The sequence below is a fragment of the Dendropsophus ebraccatus genome, chromosome 1, assembly GCF_027789765.1.
Source record: "Dendropsophus ebraccatus isolate aDenEbr1 chromosome 1, aDenEbr1.pat, whole genome shotgun sequence".
NCBI classification, from domain to species: Eukaryota; Metazoa; Chordata; class Amphibia; order Anura; family Hylidae; genus Dendropsophus; species Dendropsophus ebraccatus.
The window spans coordinates 4,673,511-4,695,126 of record NC_091454.1 but is presented as its reverse complement, the minus strand read 5'-3'; the positions used below and the strand labels follow the sequence as shown (position 1 = coordinate 4,695,126).

At 49.5% G+C, this 21,616-nt stretch overlaps 1 protein-coding gene across 3 annotated transcripts in view; it reads left to right on the top strand.

Moving 5' to 3' along the window:
- Positions 1-19,913, top strand: part of HIPK2 (homeodomain interacting protein kinase 2) — a 39,916-nt gene extending 20,003 nt beyond the window's left edge. Inside the window, exons 3-15 of one of the 3 annotated variants that reach the window (XM_069964130.1) lie at positions 7,810-7,933; positions 9,466-9,585; positions 9,927-10,013; positions 10,200-10,384; positions 11,006-11,168; positions 11,244-11,370; positions 11,455-11,576; positions 11,674-11,852; positions 11,990-12,169; positions 13,417-13,701; positions 15,038-15,276; positions 16,755-16,909; positions 17,828-19,913. In XM_069964130.1, the coding sequence (XP_069820231.1) occupies positions 7,810-7,933; positions 9,466-9,585; positions 9,927-10,013; positions 10,200-10,384; positions 11,006-11,168; positions 11,244-11,370; positions 11,455-11,576; positions 11,674-11,852; positions 11,990-12,169; positions 13,417-13,701; positions 15,038-15,276; positions 16,755-16,909; positions 17,828-18,268 (2,407 nt within the window). In that variant the 3' untranslated portion in view covers positions 18,269-19,913. The remainder of the gene's footprint in view (positions 1-7,809; positions 7,934-9,465; positions 9,586-9,926; positions 10,014-10,199; positions 10,385-11,005; positions 11,169-11,243; positions 11,371-11,454; positions 11,577-11,673; positions 11,853-11,989; positions 12,170-13,416; positions 13,702-15,037; positions 15,277-16,754; positions 16,910-17,827) is intronic. The other 2 variants (XM_069964143.1, XM_069964135.1) reach the window with 2 other exon arrangements.
- The last annotated feature ends 1,703 nt before the right edge of the window (positions 19,914-21,616 follow it).

The window sequence follows — 21,616 nt, the reverse complement described above, 5'->3', positions numbered from 1 at the left end:
AATTTGCCATTTTTTGGGGGGACGGCCATCTTGCATGAGTTGTTTTTAAAAGTATTTAGTGGCATGCTTTGCAGCAAGACTCATGGACATAGACAGCAATAAATAGGACCTGGCTTTTTAACAGCTTTTGGTGACCTGCTTTACGCCAGGCCTTATGTGCATAGATCACAGTGGACAGGAGCTGTCCCTTTTTTAACAGCATTTAATAACCTGCTTTACAGCAAGCCTCATGGATATAAACAACAATGAATAGGATTCATATCTGCTTTGACAGCATTTAGTAACCTGCTTCACGGCAAGCCTCATGGAGAGAGGTCTATTCTATTGCTGTCTATGTCCATGAGGCTTGCCGTAAAGCAGGCAACATGGTGCTAAAAAGGAGACAGGTCCTTTTGTCATTTATGTCTGCAAGGCTTGCCGTAAGCCATATCACTAAATGCTGTTAAAACAGATATAGACAGCAATAGACTGGACCTGTCTCATTTAGTTATAGCAAGCCTCATGGACATAAATGACAATAGAGAGGACCTGTCTCTGTTATAACAGCATTTAGTGATATGCCTTACGGCAAGCCTCATGGACATAGACTGCAATAGACAGGACCTGTCTCCGTTATAACAGCATTTAGTGATATGCCTTATGGCAAGCCTCATGGACATAAATGACAATAGAGAGGACCTGTCTCTGTTATAACAGCATTTAGTGATATGCCTTATGGCAAGCCTCATGGACATAAATGACAATAGACAGGACCTGTCTCTGTTATAACAGCATTTAGTGATATGCCTTACGGCAGGCCTCATGGACATAGACGGCAATAGACAGGACCTGTCTCCGTTATAACAGCATTTAGTGATATGCCTTACGGCAAGCCTCATGGACATAGACGGCTATAGACAGACTTTGTCCCCTTGAGATGATTGTTAAACATAACTGAGCGCGCTCTTTGACCTTTGGAGAGGTCAGTCCACAAGGAGTTGCTATTGTAGTATACTGGTGTCACCTGACACTGTAATGCTGTGCAGGTCACTTTATGGCAAACTCCTCCTCCATCACAGGCAGAACAGGAAGTCTCTGCTCAGATTGTAGACCTAGTGGCAAAAATGAAAACTGCAAGATTTTAAAATTATTAAAAAAAAAAAAAAAAAATTAGTAGTAGTAAAATGGGAAATTAGAAAAAGAATCAATACTTTTAAAAAACAAAAAACCTGAACTTTCTGATCTCGCCTTAAAGGGGGATTTTATCCTCAGCGGAGAGATGCAGCCTTCGTCTGTCAGGGCTTTGTGTGAGTTTTGCAGCAGTACTGGGGGGGGGGGGGGTCAGGTGCTGTGTGACCTCACAGCAATGGAAGCTACAAGACGAGAAATCAGGTGGAAGTCCCCTTTAAGAAAGTCACCTGCTGGGATCGGCGCCGTCCCTCGTGTCTCATAATCTGCTGGATCTCTGATTGCATTAATGTCAATGCTAATCCTCCTAGGTGCGTTATTGGTAAAAATAGACTGTAATCAGGAGAATGCGGGATGATCCCACCATACCGTGTGTATATACAGTATATAGGGTGGTGTCACCGGGAGAATGCTGAATAATACCACCATACCGTGTGTATATACAGTATATAGGGTGGTGTCACCAGGAGAATGCGGGATTATACCACCATACCGTGTGTATATACAGTATATAGGGTGGTGTCACCAGGAGAATGCGGGATGATCCCACCATACCGTGTGTATATACAGTATATAGGGTGGTGTCACCGGGAGAATGCTGAATAATACCACCATACCGTGTGTATATACAGTATATAGGGTGGTGTCACCAGGAGAATGCTGAATAATACCACCATACCGTGTGTATATACAGTATATAGGGTGGTGTCACCAGGAGAATGCGGGATTATACCACCATACCGTGTGTATATACAGTATATAGGGTGGTGTCACCAGGAGAATGCGGGATGATCCCACCATACCGTGTGTATATACAGTATATAGGGTGGTGTCACCGGGAGAATGCAGGATGATCCCACCATACCGTGTGTATATACAGTATATAGGGTGGTGTCACCAGGAGAATGCGAGATGATCCCACCATACCGTGTGTATATACAGTATATAGGGTGGTGTCACCGGGAGAATGCTGAATAATACCACCATACCGTGTGTATATACAGTATATAGGGTGGTGTCACCGGGAGAATGCGGGATGATCCCACCATACCGTGTGTATATACAGTATATAGGGTGGTGTCACCGGGAGAATGCTGAATAATACCACCATACCGTGTGTATATACAGTATATAGGGTGGTGTCACCAGGAGAATGCGGGATTATACCACCATACCGTGTGTATATACAGTATATAGGGTGGTGTCACCAGGAGAATGCGGGATGATCCCACCATACCGTGTGTATATACAGTATATAGGGTGGTGTCACCGGGAGAATGCGGGATGATCCCACCATACCGTGTGTATATACAGTATATAGGGTGGTGTCACCGGGAGAATGCTGAATAATACCACCATACCGTGTGTATATACAGTATATAGGGTGGTGTCACCGGGAGAATGCTGAATAATACCACCATACCGTGTGTATATACAGTATATAGGGTGGTGTCACCGGGAGAATGCTGAATAATACCACCATACCGTGTGTATATACAGTATATAGGGTGGTGTCACAGGAGAATGCGGGATTATACCACCATACCGTGTGTATATACAGTATATAGGGTGGTGTCACCAGGAGAATGCGGGATGATCCCACCATACCGTGTGTATATACAGTATATAGGGTGGTGTCACCGGGAGAATGCTGAATAATACCACCATACCGTGTGTATATACAGTATATAGGGTGGTGTCACCGGGAGAATGCTGAATAATACCACCATACCGTGTGTATATACAGTATATAGGGTGGTGTCACCGGGAGAATGCTGAATAATACCACCATACCGTGTGTATATACAGTATATAGGGTGGTGTCACCAGGAGAATGCGGGATGATCCCACCATACCGTGTGTATATACAGTATATAGGGTGGTGTCACCGGGAGAATGCTGAATAATACCACCATACCGTGTGTATATACAGTATATAGGGTGGTGTCACCGGGAGAATGCTGAATAATACCACCATACCGTGTGTATATACAGTATATAGGGTGGTGTCACCGGGAGAATGCTGAATAATACCACCATACCGTGTGTATATACAGTATATAGGGTGGTGTCACCGGGAGAATGCTGAATAATACCACCATACCGTGTGTATATACAGTATATAGGGTGGTGTCACCGGGAGAATGCTGAATAATACCACCATACCGTGTGTATATACAGTATATAGGGTGGTGTCACCGGGAGAATGCTGAATAATACCACCATACCGTGTGTATATACAGTATATAGGGTGGTGTCACCAGGAGAATGCGGGATGATACCACCATACCGTGTGTATATACAGTATATAGGGTGGTGTCACCAGGAGAATGCAGGATGATCCCACCATACCGTGTGTATATACAGTATATAGGGTGGTGTCACCAGGAGAATGCGGGATGATCCCACCATACCGTGTGTATATACAGTATATAGGGTGGTGTCACCGGGAGAATGCTGAATAATACCACCATACCGTGTGTATATACAGTATATAGGGTGGTGTCACCGGGAGAATGCTGAATGATACCACCATACCGTGTGTATATACAGTATATAGGGTGGTGTCACCGGGAGAATGCTGAATAATACCACCATACCGTGTGTATATACAGTATATAGGGTGGTGTCACCAGGAGAATGCTGAATAATACCACCATACCGTGTGTATATACAGTATATAGGGTGGTGTCACCGGGAGAATGCTGAATAATACCACCATACCGTGTGTATATACAGTATATAGGGTGGTGTCACCAGGAGAATGCGGGATGATCCCACCATACCGTGTGTATATAAAGTATATAGGGTGGTGTCACCGGGAGAATGCTGAATAATACCACCATACCGTGTGTATATACAGTATATAGGGTGGTGTCACCGGGAGAATGCTGAATAATACCACCATACCGTGTGTATATACAGTATATAGGGTGGTGTCACCGGGAGAATGCTGAATAATACCACCATACCGTGTGTATATACAGTATATAGGGTGGTGTCACCGGGAGAATGCTGAATAATACCACCATACCGTGTGTATATACAGTATATAGGGTGGTGTCACCAGGAGAATGCGGGATGATCCCACCATACCGTGTGTATATACAGTATATAGGGTGGTGTCACTGCCAATCAGCAGGAGAATGCTGAATAATACCACCATACCGTGTGTATATATGTATACAATATATAGCGTGGTGTCACCAGGAGATGCCATTCAGTGTCTCATCTCTGGGGGGCGCTCACATCATGGGCCCCCCCACCCCACTTATCACTCATGATAAAAATAGATAACTTAGCAGACAGTATCCCATGATAGGATTAGCTACAAGTGCTTAGGAGTCAGTATCACACTTGGCTTTAGATACAGTGTATCACACATTAGATACAGCAGATATATAGGAGTGTAGCAGCTCTGCAGACAATGTTATACAGGATATGCTTAGATACCCAGCGCTGCAGATGGTAGCAAGACAGTATCGCACATGGTGGGTTTAGATACAGCCACTCAGCTGAGTGTATCACACATGATATACTTAGATGCAAAATTCAGCCAATAGTATCACACATGAATGATTTAGATACAGTAGCTCATTAGGCCACATCACGTGATACAGTTTAGGGGACAGGATCAGATACTGGGCTTAGATATACATCTCAACAGACATCACAAATGATGAGCTTAGATACACAGCTGATCAGACAGTATCACCTTTGATAGGATTGTATACATGGCTCAGCAGACCATATGACATATGATGGGCTTAGATACACAGCTCAGCAGACGGTATCACACATGACAGGCTTAGATACAGCAGCACACTGTCCCTTTAAGCTCTGTGTACTCAGGTCTTTGGGGGGGATGTGTAACCCTTGGTGCGCTGGTGTCTCAGCAGATGGATAAGGAGGTTAATCACAGCCTCCATGCTGGCGCTCTCCCCCTCCCGTCCTCCCTTCCTGTCTCCTCATTGTCAGAGCTGTTTGTGCTCTCTGCTCACGACCGTCGGCTAACGCTGAAATTCTTTTCCCTGAGATTCTGCAACACAGTGCCGACGATGGCGGCGGCTCCCCCCCCCCCCCCCCCCCCCCCCCCCCCCCCCCCCGCGGCATGGAGACGGGGGATGGTGGCAGATTCTCCTCCTTCCTTCCCTGTCTCCCTAAAAGAGACCTCACCCCCAGATCCCGGACCTGTATATAATCACATACGGAGCCCATCAGCATGCAGGTATCATAGACCTCACCCCCAGATCCCGGCCCTGTATATAATCCTATACTGAGCCCATCAGCATGCAGGTATCATAGACCTCACCCCCAGACCCCGGTCCTGTATATAATCCTATACTGAGCCCATCAGCATGCAGGTATCATAGACCTCACCCCCAGACCCCGGTCCTGTATATAATCCTATACTGAGCCCGTCAGCATGCAGGTATCCTAGACCTCACCCCCCCAGACCCCGCTATGTAATCATATATATACGGAGCCCATCAGCATGCAGGTATCATAGACCCCGCTATGTAATCATATATATGGAGCCCGTCAGCATGCAGGTATCATAGACCTCACCCTCAGACCTCTATATAATCCTATATGGAGCCCGTCAGCTTGCAGGTATCATAGACCCCACCCCCACCCCCCCAGACCCCGCTATGTTGTCATATATATGGAGCCCGTCAGCATGCAGGTTTTATAGACCTCACTCCTAGACCCCGGTCCTGTATATAATCCTATACTGAGCCCATCAGCATGCAGGTACATAGACCTCACCCCCAGACCCCGGTCCTGTATATAATCCTATACTGAGCCCGTCAGCATGCAGGTTTTATAGACCTCACTCCCAGACCCCGCTATGTAATCATATATATGGAGCCCGTCAGCATGCAGGTATCATAGACCTCACCCTCAGACCTCTATATAATCCTATATGGAGCCCGTCAGCTTGCAGGTATCATAGACCGCCCCCCCCCCCCCCCCCCCCCCCCCCCAGACCCCGCTATGTTGTCATATATATGGAGCCCATCAGCATGCAGGTATCATAGACCTCACCCCCAGACCCCGCTATATAATCCTATACGGAGCCCAGACCCCGCTATATAATCCTATACGGAGCCCATCAGCATGCAGGTATCATAGACCCCCCCCCCCCCCAGACCCCGCTATGTAATGATATATATGGAGCCCGTCAGCATGCAGATATCATAGACCTCACCCTCAGACCTCTATATAATCCTATACGGAGCCCGTCAGCATGCAGGTCTCATAGACCCCCCCCCCCCCAGACCCCGCTATGTTGTCATATATACGGAGCCCATCAGCATGCAGGTTTTATAGACCTCACTCCCAGACCTCTCTCTATAATAACACTATCACATAAACGGCTATTGATGTAAGGAGACGACGAGGCCTTAGTAACCGGGCAAAATATCAGGTTCTTCCATAGCAACCTATCAGGAGATTGCTTTCATTTTTGAATCGGCTGTTAAGGCCAATCAGATTCCAGCTTTTATTTTTCTATCCTGGGTTAATGAAAGGAGGTGATTGGCTGCTCTGGGCCCTAGGAGTATGGCCGCTGTATGTAACCGAGAGGTCGGCTCTGCTATTCCTTCCATAGACCTCACACACCTGCCGACCCGCCACGCACGGCGCAGCACTCTGGTTACATGGTGGAGGATGCCGCCGCCGGGCTCCGATACACCTGCATTGCGGTGCGACTTCTCCGGAGACATCTGCTATACGGAGGGATTGGAGATTTACGTCCCCTCACTCGCTGCCGTGTACACGTGCGCTGCTCAGATCTCTACACACGGCTGACAGCAACAACCCTGCCCTCATACACCAGGGGAAGGACGCCATGATGGGAGTTGTAGTACCCCCTGATTATTGATGCTCCAGCCAGTCATATTATAACACAGAGGATTATCACTGCCCGGGATCTTCTGGATCAGGGCTGTGTGTAATATTACAGGGATCTTCTGGATCAGCAATTCTTATTATTCTAGAGCAGCATTAATCCTATTAAGGGATGTTCTCGATTAGTGTTATTTATATTACAGGCATATTCTGGTGTTGTGTATATTATTACAGGGATGTTCTGGATCAGGGCTGTGTGTAATATTACAGGGATGTTCTGGATCAGCGCTGTGTATAATATTACAGGGATGTTCTGGATCAGGGCTGTGTATAATATTACAGGGATGTTCTGGATCAGCGCTGTGTATAATATTACAGGGATGTTCTGGATCAGCGCTGTGTATAATATTACAGGGATGTTCTGGATCAGCGCTGTGTATAATATTACAGGGATGTTCTGGATCAGGGCTGTGTGTAATATTACAGGGATGTTCTGGATCAGCGCTGTGTGTAATATTACAGGCCTACTCTGGACGGGCGTTGTGTTGGCCACTGATCTCCTGATTAGTCGGTGACAGATGAAGCAGAGCATAGTAATAAGATTGGAGCAGTTCAGGTCTCCTTTTATAACGTTGCAGGAGGGGGGGGGGGAATTAACCCCGTGTGGGTCTGATGTCCCTGAGGACTGAGACTGTATCTGCCCCTTATCTGCCCCTCTCTGTTATAGTGCAAGGTTATTACAGACTCATCAGAACACTATAGATAACTCCTGTGTTCCCTCCACCACAGGGCCCCGGAGATTATATTGGGATTACCGTTCTGTGAAGCCATCGACATGTGGTCTCTGGGGTGTGTGATAGCCGAGCTGTTTCTGGGGTGGCCCCTGTATCCTGGAGCCTCCGAATACGATCAGGTGAGTACAGTCTATTACTCTCTGGTATCAGCCATGTCAGGCTGTGACTGATATCAGCCGCTCCTCTTATAACGCTCCAGCACTGATATATCCTCCTATTACATCATATGTGACTGATATCAGCCGCTCCTCTTATAACGCTCCAGTACTGATATATCCTCCTATTACATCATATATGACTGATATCAGCCGCTCCTCTTATAACGCTCCAGCACTGATATATCCTCCTATTACATCCTATGTGACTGATATCAGCCGCTCCTCTTATAACGCTCCAGCACTGATATAACCTCCTATTACATATGTGACTGATATCAGCCGCTCCTCTTATAACGCTCCAGCACTGATATATCCTCCTATTACATCATATGTGACTGATATCAGCCGCTCCTCTTATAACGCTCCAGTACTGATATAACCTATTACATCATATGTGACTGATATCAGCCGCTCCTCTTATAACGCTCCAGCACTGATATATCCTCCTATTACATCATATATGACTGATATCAGCCGCTCCTCTTATAACGCTCCAGCACTGATATAACCTCCTATTACATATGTGACTGATATCAGCCGCTCCTCTTATAACGCTCCAGTACTGATATATCCTCCTATTACATCATGTGACAGATATCAGCTGCTCCTCTTATAACGCTCCAGCACTGATATATCCTCCTATTACATCCTATGTGACTGATATCAGCCGCTCCTCTTATAACGCTCCAGCACTGATATAACCTCCTATTACATCATATGTGACTGATATCAGCAGCTCCTCTTATAACACTCCAGTACTGATATAACCTCCTATTACACCATATGTGACTGATATCAGCCGCTCCTCTTATAACGCTCCAGTACTGATATATCCTCCTATTACATCATATGTGACTGATATCAGCCGCTCCTCTTATAACGCTCCAGTACTGATATAACCTCCAGACATTACATCCTATGTGACTGATATCAGCTGCTCCTCTTATAACACTCCAGTACTGATATATCCTCCTATTACATCCTATGTGACTGATATCAGCCGCTCCTCTTATAATGCTCCAGCACTGATATAACCTCCTATTACATCATATGTGACTGATATCAGCCGCTCCTCTTATAACGCTCCAGTACTGATATATCCTCCTATTACATCATATGTGACTGATATCAGCCGCTCCTCTTATAATGCTCCAGCACTGATATAACCTCCTATTACATCATATGTGACTGATATCAGCCGCTCCTCTTATAACGCTCCAGTACTGATATATCCTCCTATTACATCATATGTGACTGATATCAGCCGCTCCTCTTATAACGCTCCAGTACTGATATAACCTCCAGACATTACATCCTATGTGACTGATATCAGCTGCTCCTCTTATAACGCTTCAGTACTGATATATCCTCCTATTACATCCTCCAGTACTGATATATCCTCCTATTACATCCTATGAGACTGATATCAGCCGCTCCTCTTATAACGCTTATCTTGTTATATATAATAACCAGCGCCATCTCTCCCCTCACAGATCCGCTACATCTCCCAGACTCAGGGTCTGCCTGCCGAATATCTCCTCAGCTCTGGGACCAAGACCACCAGGTTCTTTAATCGGGATGGCGACTCTCCGTATCCTCTGTGGAGACTCAAGGTATTTATTACATAAGCGGTCACAAAAATTCCTATAATCCGGCAATCAGAAGCCTCCACAGCTGCCGGATTATAAAATGGCGGAGGAGCCCAGAACCCAGACCAGACCCTGTGAATATAGTCAGACATATACTGTATATATTCAGACCCCTTCCCTATATTCAGCTCGCTCCCACCTGACACCCCGTCCTCCCTCTGGACCATCCTCCTGCCGACTCCTGACCACGAGGGTGTATGGAATATTCTATATATAATGATATAACGGCTGATAGCAGAGAGCAGTAGCCTCCCCTGTCCTGGATATATCGGTTTACGTAACGTCCGTCTCTTTTTCTGCCACAGACGCCGGATGATCACGAGTCTGAGACCGGCATCAAATCCAAGGAAGCCAGAAAGTACATCTTCAACTGCCTGGATGACATGGCACAGGTACGAGGGAGGTCCCTATGACAAACCTTCCTGTCAGCCCCCAATGCAAAGTCTGTTAGAAAACTGCAGCAGTTCCCATCGCTGTAATCCGGGACCATTACAGGGACTTGTCGGGTCCGGTGAGACGGCAGCCGTGTAGGATCTCGTACAGATCTCCTGACGCTCCCGTCTCCATTGTTCTCGCAGGTTAACATGACGTCTGATCTGGAAGGCAGCGACATGCTGGTGGAGAAGGCGGACAGGCGAGAGTTCATCGACCTCCTGAAGAAGATGCTGACCATCGACGCAGATAAGAGAATAACTCCCATCGAGACCCTCAACCATCCATTTGTCACCATGACCCACCTCCTGGACTTCCCTCATAGCTCACAGTACGGCCTCTTCCTGGTGCCTCGGGGGGGGGGGGGGGGGGGGGGTTGGTTGGGGGGGTAATCTGGTGGGCATGGCAAGAGGGGGGGGTAGTCTGGTGGGCACAGGATTACACAGTTGTGGGACTATGATAACCCATACGGGCTCATTGGGAGTGTTATGTCGCCACCTGTAGGAGAGGAGGTGCATACATTGTTGTTCTCTGTGCAGGAACATTGGGGATGTAGCAGAGCTGTAGCTGCGAGGTGTTTGGGGCTGATGCGGATGGGGGGGGAGGGGTTATTGTCATCTTCTTCATTGTCTCCATGTTCTGGGACGGAACGTTTTCCGTATACTCTATAATAAGAATTACACCTAAAGGTATCTGCAGGGGGCGCCTGTGAGCTCGCACGCCCACTAATTCCCATGAAGTGAAGGGTTTGCAGGGGACCCTTCATTTTGGGAATGAGGGATTGTCGTCTCCAGGTAGATTTAGGTGGAGTTCCCCTTTTACCTCTCTTCTTCCTCATGTGAGGTGGGGTTCGTTCAGTAACGTCTCGTCTTCTTCATCTCTCCCCCCATCCTCTGCTTTTCTCTGTTTGCCCCTCGCCCCCTTCTCTTGCCCCCCGGTCTCCTCTCCGCAGCGTAAAGTCTTGCTTCCAGAATATGGAGATCTGCAAGAGACGGGTGAACATGTACGACACTGTGAACCACAGCAAGACCCCCTTCATCACACACGTGGCCCCCAGCACCTCCACCAACCTCACCATGACGTTCAGCAACCAGCTGAATACTGTGCACAGCCAGGTAGGTGGCGCTCTGCCCGCCCCGTGCCCGCTACCCTGCGGTGCCATCATCTGACAGCCTCTTCTTCTGTCCCAGCCCTCGGCGGCCTCTATGGCGGCCGTCGCTCAGAGGAGCATGCCCCTGCAGACTGGAGCCACCCAGATCTGTGCCCGGCCGGACCCCTTCCAGCAGGCGCTCATCGTCTGCCCCCCAGCCTTCCAAGGTAAGTGCGGAGGTGAGAGCGCTGGGGGGGTTACCCACAATGCACTGCCCTGTCAGTAAATGACTCCTTTATGTTAACCCTCAGGGCTGCAGACCTCTCCTGCCAAACATGGCGGCTACTCTGTGCGGATGGATAACACGGTCCCTCTGGTGACGCAGGCGGCCGGCGCTCAGGCTCTGCAGATCCAGCCGGGACTGCTCACACAGGTACGAACCCTAAAGCTGCTTATCTTCCTTGGTTTTCATTGCTGCCTCTAGGGGGCGCCACATGAAAAGTAATGAAATTCCACTGCATTTTCCATAGACTGGCCCCCAGCATTGTGTCTTCTTCCCTCCGCAGCAGGCATGGCCCAGCGGCACCCAGCAGATACTCTTACCCCCGGCCTGGCAGCAGCTGGCAGGAGTGGCAGCACATACATCGGTCCAGCACGCTGCGGTCATCCCGGACAGCATGACGGGCACTCAGCAGCTGGCAGACTGGAGGTGAGGCACCCCCTAACATGAGGTCAGATGTATCCACAGCTCCCCTAGTGGTGACGCATAAGATTACATGCTGCTCCAGGGATATTCTGGAATTATTATATTATTGCTTATGTTGCTATAATGTTTCCACCCCCCAGGAACACACATGCCCACGGCGGCCATTATAATCCGATCATGCAGCAGCCGGCGCTCCTCGCAGGTCACGTGACCTTACCCTCTGCTCAGCCCCTGAATGTGGGTGTGGCTCACGTCATGAGGCAACAGCCAACCAGCAGTGCTTCCTCCTCCCGCAAGAAGCAGCATCACTCCGCAGTGAGGTGAGAGTTACATCCTGTATTATACCCCAGAGCTGCATTCACTATTCTGCTGGTGGGGTCACTGTGTACATACATTACATTACTGATCCTGAGTTATATCCTGTATTATACCCCAGAGCTGCACTCACTATTCTGCTGGTGGGGTCACTGTGTACATAGATTACATTACTGATCCTGAGTTACATCCTGTATTATACCCCAGAGCTGCACTCACTATTCTGCTGGTGGGATCACTGTGTACATACATTACTGATCCTGAGTTACATCCTGTATTATACCCCAGAGCTGCACTCACTATTCTGCCGGTGAGGTCACTGTGTATGTACATTACATTACTGATCCTGTATTATACTCCAGAGCTGCACTCACTATTCTGCTGGTGGGGTCACTGTGTACATTACATTATATTACTGATCCTGAGTTACATCCTGTATTATACCCCAGAGCTGCGTTCACTATTCTGCTGGTGGGGTCACTGTGTACATACATTACTGATCCTGTATTATACCCCAGAGCTGCACTCACTATTCTGCTGGTGAGGTCACTGTGTACATACATTACTGATCCTGAGTTACATTCTGTATTATACTCAAGAGCTGCACTCACTATTATGCTGGTGGGGTCACTGTGTACATACATTACTGATCCTGAGTTACATCCTGTATTATACCCCAGAGCTGCACTCACTATTCTGCTGGTGGGGTCACTGTGTACATACATTACTGATCCTGAGTTACATCCTGTATTATACTCCAGGGCTACACTCACTATTCTGCTGGTGGGGTCACTGTGTACATACATTACATTACTGATCCTGAGTTACATCCTTTATTATACTCCAGGGCTACACTCACTATTCTGCTGGTGGGGTCACTGTGTACATACATTACATTACTGATCCTGAGTTATATCCTGTATTATACCCCAGAGCTGCACTCACTATTCTGCTGGTGGGGTCACTGTGTACATACATTACTGATCCTGAGTTACATCCTGTATTATACTCTAGAGCTGCACTCACTATTCTGCCGGTGAGGTCACTGTGTACATACATTACAGATCCTGTATTATACCCCAGAGCTGCACTCACTATTCTGCTGGTGGGGTCACTGTGTACATACATTACATTACTGATCCTGTATTATACCCCAGAGCTGCACTCACTGTTCTGCTGAAAGGAGTGGTGAATTCTCATTTTAATATGTTGTTTTTTTCCCCCTTTTCCTATGCTGACTCCGCCTCTGCAGAAATAACTCCTCCTACGAGGTGTCATCCAGCCAATCGCACAACTCCCCCCAACGCTCAAAGCGGGTGAAGGAGAACACCCCCCCTCGCTGTTCCATACCCCAGAGCTCGGCCCCTTGTGGCCCCTCCATTACCTGCGGCTGGGGGGAGAGCTCGGTGGCTGCTTCCCGTGTTGACCATCAGCGGCAAACAATCGTCATCCGCGACACTCCCAGCCCGGCGGTCAGCGTCATCACCATCAGCAGCGACACAGACGAAGAGGAGGAGCAGAAACAAGTCGCACCCAGGTCAGCAAATCTACAGTCTGAAAAGTGGGTGTAACTGACAGGGAACTCCATTAGCGTGTGTGTGATATATATATATATATATTGATGTGCTTCACAATTCTGTCACACAAGAACCATATCAGCTCGCTGTCTAGTACAAGTCCAATAGTCCTTCCTTTAGGATCTCCCCCCCCCCCCCCTGCCCTCCTCTGGGCTCCTCTTCCCTCCTCTGGGCTCCTCTTCCTTCTTCTGGGCTCCCCCAAGGCCCTCCTGCCTTCCTGTAGGCTCCTCTTACCTCCTCTGGGCTCCTCTTACCTCCTCTGGGCTCCTCTTCCCTCCTCTGGGCTCCTCTTCCCTCCTCTGGGCTCCTCTTCCTGCCTCTGGGCTCCCCTTGCCGCCTCTGGGCTCCCCTTGCCGCCTCTGGGCTCCCCTTGCCGCCTCTGGGCTCCCCTTGCCCCCCTCCCTCCTCCTGATCCTCTTTTCCCAATCCAGGCCCCTCCCCTCCAGACTTTTCTGACCCCTCCCCTCCAGACTTTTCTGACCCCCTCCCTTCCAGACTTTTCTGACCCCCTCCCTTCCAGACTTTTCTGACCCCCTCCCTTCCAGACTTTTCTGACCCCCTCCCCTCCAGACTTTTCTGACCCCTCCCCTCCAGACTTTTCTGACCCCTCCCCTCCAGACTTTTCTGACCCCTCCCCTCCAGACTTTTCTGACCCCTCCCCTCCAGACTTTTCTGACCCCCCTCCCCTCCAGACTTTTCTGACCCCCTCCCCTCCAGACTTTTCTGACCCCTCCCCTCCAGACTTTTCTGACCCCCTCCCTTCCAGACTTTTCTGACCCCCTCCCTTCCAGACTTTTCTGACCCCCTCCCCTCCAGACTTTTCTGACCCCTCCCCTCCAGACTTTTCTGACCCCTCCCCTCCAGACTTTTCTGACCCCTCCCCGGACGGTGATGCCATTATCAGTGGGGTCAGGGACGGTGCTGTCTGTTTATACACAGAGTGCCCGGGGGGCTGACGCCCTGCAGACCACCGTCCATCTTCCCTCATTTGTTCGCACAGCCACGGCCCTTCCATCTCCCCACGGCCCGTCACTCATAGTTTAGTTACCAAGACGACGAGATAAAAAATAAATAAATCTGACAGTGGCCGCTGCCCCCTCCCCCACTCTGATACATCACCTGTTACTGAGAGGGGCCTATATCCTCTAATGTCTACATCACATGACCCTGCTGGCGAGTGACAACCATAGAGGCAGCCATATTGGTTGTCACATAGAGCAGAATGATGGAGGGGTCACTCAGTGCCCCCTAGAGGCTGGATATGTTTCATTAACCCTTTTGTATCCTCCCCCTCAGCCTCCCCAAGCAGCGCCGCAATGTCATCAGCTGTGTCACGGTGCACGATTCTCCAATCTCCGATTCTTCAAGCAACACCAGCCCCTACGCTGCCGGCGGGCAAAGACGCACGTCCAACACCACCGCCCATGAGACCAAATGCCAGCCGGACGTCCCCACAAACTCCCGCACCATCATTGTGCCGCCTCTGAAGACCCAACCCAGCGAGGGGCGACTGGAGTGTGAGCGGAGGCAACCGGGTGCGTACCCTGGGGTTAAAGGGATAGTCCATGATGATATCAATTAAAGGGAAAGTCCATGATGATATCAATTAAAGGGAAAGTCCATGATGATATCAATTAAAGGGACAGTCCATGATGATATCAATTAAAGGGACAGTCCATGATATCAATTCCAGAGCACTATACAATAGATAGGGGTAACAAACAGGAACAAAACAAGATCAAAACACATTAGATGAAGGCAAATGGCTGGCAGGTACATAGGGGAAGAGTAGCCACCAGGTATTACATAGGGAGAGAGGAGCCTGCCCACCAGGTATTACATAGGGAGAGAGGAGCCTGCCCACCAGGTATTACATAGGGAGAGAGGAGCCTGCCCACCAGGTATTACATAGGGAGAGAGGAGCCTGCCCGCCAGGTATTACATAGGGAGAGAGGAGCCTGCCCGCCAGGACTTACATAGGGCGAGAGCAGCCTGCCCGCCAGGTATTACATAGGGAGAGAGGAGCCTGCCCGCCAGGTATTACATAGGGAGAGAGGAGCCTGCCCGCCAGGTATTACATAGGGAGAGAGGAGCCTGCCCGCCAGGGCTTACATAGGGAGAGAGGAGCCTGCCCCCCAGGTATTACATAGGGAGAGAGGAGCCTGCCCGCCAGGTATTACATAGGGAGAGAGGAGCCTGCCCGCCAGGACTTACATAGGGAGAGAGGAGCCTGCCCGCCAGGTATTACATAGGGAGAGAGGAGCCTGCCCGCCAGGTATTACATAGGGAGAGAGGAGCCTGCCCGCCAGGTATTACATAGGGAGAGAGGAGCCTGCCCGCCAGGTATTACATAGGGAGAGAGGAGCCTGCCCGCCAGGTATTACATAGGGAGAGAGGAGCCTGACCGTCAGGCCTTACATAGGGAGAGAGGAGCCTGCCCGCCAGGTATTACATAGGGAGAGAGGAGCCTGCCCACCAGGTATTACATAGGGAGAGAGGAGCCTGCCCGCCAGGTATTACATAGGGAGAGAGGAGCCTGCCCGCCAGGTATTACATAGGGAGAAAGCAGCCTGCCCGCCAGGTATTACATAGGGAGAAAGCAGCCTGCCCGCCAGGTATTACATAGGGAGAGAGGAGCCTGCCCACCAGGTATTACATAGGGAGAGGAGCCTGCCCGCCAGGTATTACATAGGGAGATAGCAGCCTGCCCGCCAGGTATTACATAGGGAGAGAGGAGCCTGCCCGCCAGGTATTACATAGGGAGATAGCAGCCTGCCCGCCAGGTATTACATAGGGAGATAGCAGCCTGCCCGCCAGGTATTACATAGGGAGAGAGGAGCCTGCCCGCCAGGTATTACATAGGGAGAAAGCAGCCTGCCCGCCAGGTATTACATAGGGAGAAAGCAGCCTGCCCGCCAGGTATTACATAGGGAGAAAGCAGCCTGCCCTCAGGGGTTACAATCTACAATCCCTATGTGGCCATCGTCCTCATCTTCCTTGTTCCTCTCCACAGATACCACAAGTCACCACTCCTACAAGCCCAAATCCTCGTCCTCCACAGCGGCTTCCACTACACATTCCTCCAGCAGCTCTACCACGTCCGCCACGTATCGCCAGCCTAGAGCTGCCGCTCATGCCTTCCAGCAGCAGCCGCTCAACCTCAGCCAGGTAAAGTACAGGACGGGCCAGATAAGAACAGGCCTAAGGCCTCCACAGAGCTTGGCCTCTAATGGTGCATGCCCTGGTGTGTGGAGGGTTATGTTCCTGGCTTCTAGAAGTTTGTGTCCTGGTTATTGATGCCCAATAGTGGTTTGTTTTTCCCCCCTGGTGTCTAGCAGGTTGTGTTCTCCTCCCCCCCCCCCCCTTCCTTCCTCGGTGTCTAGTGGTTTGTGTGTCTCCTCCTCTCTCACCCCCTCCCCTCCCGTCTAGCGGTTGTGATTCCCTCCCGGGGTCTAGTGGTTTTGGTTTCCTCTGTGGTCTAGTGGGTTGTGTGTTGTCACCTCCACCCCCCTTCCCGCTGTCTAGTGGTTTGGGTTTCCTTCCTGGTGTGTCGTGGTTTGGGTTAACACACACACACACACACACACACACACACACACACACACACACACACCAATTGTCTAGTGGGTTGTGCTCCCCCCTGTGTGTAGTGTCCCTGGTGTTTAGTGGTTTGGATTTCCTTCCTGGTGTGGTGGTTTTGGTCCCCCTTCCAGTGTCTAGGGGTTTGGGATCAGCGCCCCACTTTGTGTCTAGTGGTTTGGGTTTTCCCCGGTGTCTAGCCAGTTGTTTTTCTCTAGTAGTTTGGGTTCCCGCCTGTCTAGTAGTTTGGGTTCCCCCCTGTCTAGTAGTTTGGGTTCCCCCGTCTAGTAGTTTGGGTTCCCGCCTGTCTAGTAGTTTGGGTTCCCCCCTGTCTAGTAGTTTGGGTTCCCCCCTTGCCCCGTTGTCTTGTGGCTGGGGTTTGAATTTGGTTCAGTTGCTTTTTATTCATAGTTGGATGATATCAGTGATGGATTGATCAGGCCTGATCAGTCGATCCGTCGACTATCACATGAGAATTCATGTCTCTTCTCTCTCCTTTCTTCACAGGTGTCTCAGCACATTAGCACAGAACGGTCTGGAAGCCACCGGAGGCAGCAGGCTTACATTACCCCCACCCTGGCCCAGGCTCCGTACTCCTTCCCACACAACAGTCCTAGTCACGGGGCGGTTCACCCCCACCTGGCAGCCACAGCCCACCTGCCCAGCCAGCCGCACCTCTACACCTACACGGCACCGGCCGCTTTGGGCTCCACCGGCACTGTGGCTCACCTAGTGGCATCTCAAGGATCGGCACGTCACACCGCGTATCCGGCCAGCATCGTCCCCGTGAGCATGGCGCCTCGGCTGCTTCCATCTCCAAGTCTTCACCCCAGTCAGTACCAGGCACAGTTCGCCCATCAGACTTACATCCCAGCATCTCCCACCTCCACGGTCTACACTGGATACCCCCTGAGTCCGCCAAAGGTTAATCAGTACCCCTACATCTAGAACTCAGCGGAGGAGATGAGACTGAGGGGGTGCACACAAACTATTAGAAAGATGGAGGCGCCTTCTGGCAACTTTTACACTTTAAAGGATAAAGTTAACTAACGTTTCTTCCTCTTCATTTGTGGACATGTGGTGGCGCCATGCCACCCAACCAGGAGGAGAGGGGGCCGTCTGGGCACACTGGACCCCTGAACTCTCCCGCCATCTTTGAGGGTTGGACCTTGCCCGCGTTTTGACCGGTCTTCTCTCTCCCCGGACTGCTTGGGGTGGTGGGGCGCCGGAGGTGACGGAGATGCTGTATTTATTGATCTTAGACTTTTCGGATACTCGCCAGGATCTGGTGCCGTAGAGACCTAGAAGCTTATGCAGAGTCTATAGAGTTAGGGTTCTGGATCATTCTGTGACTCTAGTTTTTAATTTCTGGATTTAATTTTAATATCGGCAGAGAAGTTGCGGTGGATTTGCACTCTGCGCCAAAGGGAGACCCCACTTAGTTTTGTCTATCCCCATCCCCCTTTACCCTAAGCCCCTCCCCCGTTTTTATAATGAGGGGGCGGGGTCACTCTGGATACCTCTGTTAACACATTTGCACCGCTTTTAGGTTTTAGCCCCTCCCCCAGATGATCGTGTTTTAGAAGCTTCTTGGTTTTTAATGTTCTTCCACGATCGCGATTTTTAAAAATACCAAAAAAAAAATTGTGAAAAAAGGAGGAAAAAATCCTATAATAATAATAATAATAACGATAATAATTATTAAAGGGGGCAAAAAAAGAGAGAGGTTTTACGTTGTGAAGAGGGATCTGGGATGTCGTGAAGGGGCGCGAGAGAGGACGACCGTGGCTACAAGGAGCAAGATGCCGGCAAGTAAAGGGATGATGGGAAACCGCGTGGAAACTTCCGGAAAGGACTTGAATGGGACATCGCTGCTAATCTCTATTCCAAGTCACTTTAATGTCTTTTATAGGACGGGACGGCTCCTCCCCCTGCGCTACAATGTAGCACAGCCTGACGGGTTTCTACGCCTCTCCCATAGATCTATGAATATATATTTTGTTTTTACTTTCAGGTTGCACAATAGAAATCGAAATTCTCTCTGTTTTTGTTTTTTTTTTCCCTTCGTCCGAGACACTAACCGTAAAAACTACCGGCATGTGACGTCGTGATGTCCCAATACCTGCGTGTGTGTGTGTGCTTCCCGCCGTTTTCTGTCCTCCGCTCCTAGTGCCTTACAAACTGCTGAACGTCTGGTCCTTGTTGTTTCTCTGACATCGCCCCCCCCCCCTTCCAGTTAGATTGGTTGTCGGTGAGTCACCCTCTCCCCCCACCCCGGTGCTGATGACGCTTCACACACCCGCCATCTTTTTTTTTTTTCGGAGGGGAGGGGGGTGACATCCGCGTCTATGAGTCCAGTATTAGTCGCGCTCACACACTGTGGGGGGGGAAAGAGTAAAACCTGTAATAATCTCCGTTGTATGGCTTTCTGTTTAACCCCTTAACAGTGGGGAGGAGGGGCGATCCGGTGGGTGCTATCCTGCCACGTTTTTTTTTTTTTTTTTTTTTTCTTTTAGGGTTTTATTTTTTAAAGAGAGAAATCCCAAGTGTGGGGCATGGCGATGTGGAGGAGCGAGACTAAAAGGGAATAAAAGACTTGTAATTTGTGACCTTTGTCATTTTGTTTTTTTAAATGAGTTTTTGGATGATTTACATGGAGGCCATAAAAGTCATAGAGGTCCATGTGAGGGAGGGAGAGACCACCACAGAACAGCACACTCCTCATACCAAAGGTCCAGGTCTTAAAGGGGATGTGCATCAGGTGCAGTATGTCCTTCTCACAAGTACAGAAGCTCTGAGCAGTCTCTCTGTTTGCGTCTCATAGGCATTTCAGGAACACTTGTTGGCAAAATCTTCTCCTTTTGGCCTGACCTTCCCAGGTAAAAAACTTCATGTTCAGAGGACCTTAAAGGGAAAATCTTCTCTTTTTGGTCTGACTTTTCTAGATGGGAAACTTCAGGTTCAGAGGACCTTAAAGGGAAAATCTTCTCTTTTTGGTCTGACTTTTCTAGACTCAGGGGCCTTTAAAAGAAAATCTTTTCCTGTTTTGATCATAACAGACTAGAAACATGACATGTCTGTCTGGTAGAGCCCAGCGGCACTGACAGGAGGCTGGGACTTGGTCCTGAGAACTTCTTAGCTTGTCTCTCTCCGTCTGTATGCGGGAAGCCAGGGCAGGTGGTGGTAGATAGGGCAGATGGTGGTGTACCTCTTCATCTCTTGTCACAGGGCCTGAGTATGTGTCACTCCCTGGGTACCGGACACACATGTTAAAGTGGAGCAGTGTAGGTTCAGGTGGAGTATGAGACGTCCAGCTTAGAGGACAAATAGAAAAAACAGGCAGGGGAATGGAGGAAAATAATAAACCATGTTACCATAGTCGTCCTGGTTCCTCATAGTGCCGCTCTGGGGTTAGTTCCCAGCTGCTGGTGATCTGCATCATCACATGATTTGCCTGCTCAGCCAGTCAGTGACTGGGGCAGGTCACCTCTCCACTGGACTTGACTTAGACTTGATAGACAGTGGGCTACCTTAGGGGGGACCTATCCAGACTTCTGGGTTTCAGCCGGAGTGGTGATAAACTTACTGTTGTAGTACCTCCTGCAGACTGTTACTTTGCCTCTGTGGCACCTCCTGCAGACTATTGCAGCGCCTCCTGCCTGGTAATAATAGTGAGACATCTAGTGGTGGGAGGGCAGTACTACAGCCTTTAGTCCTCAGAATACAGAGCCTATGGTATTTTGGGACATTACATGTACACAGGATATGGAGAAGACTTTACTCATCAGTGAAGCTGAGCTACCAGAGATGAGCCCCAGACTGGTGTAATCCCACCCATTTTCAGCTTATCAAGGGTCTACTCTTATTGGTTAAAAGAAACATGTGACCAAAGCATCTTTCTTTCATATATGTGACCACTGGGTGTGGCAAAGACACAGCAGTAAGGCTAACCCCTGTACAGCGACCATAGCCAAACTCTGTATGTATCCGCCTCATGGATAGTCATCCCGTGCTGGAGTGATGTCACTACAGAGCGCTGCCTCTATAGTAATTGGGGTGCAGCGGATCTCTGCTTTAGTCCCGCCCCCAGGGCACCAAACCACATCATTTACATATTTAATAAAACTGAGGATGAAGGTAAGAAAACTCATGATTCCTAGAGCCCTGGTTCTACGGGAACATAACCGTGGGGTAGTGGCTTGTTGCTGATGGTTTCCCAATAGGATATTCCTCAGCCACATAAGTAATCCGGAATACAGGTAAGAAAATAACAAACATCTACACTACAATAACCCC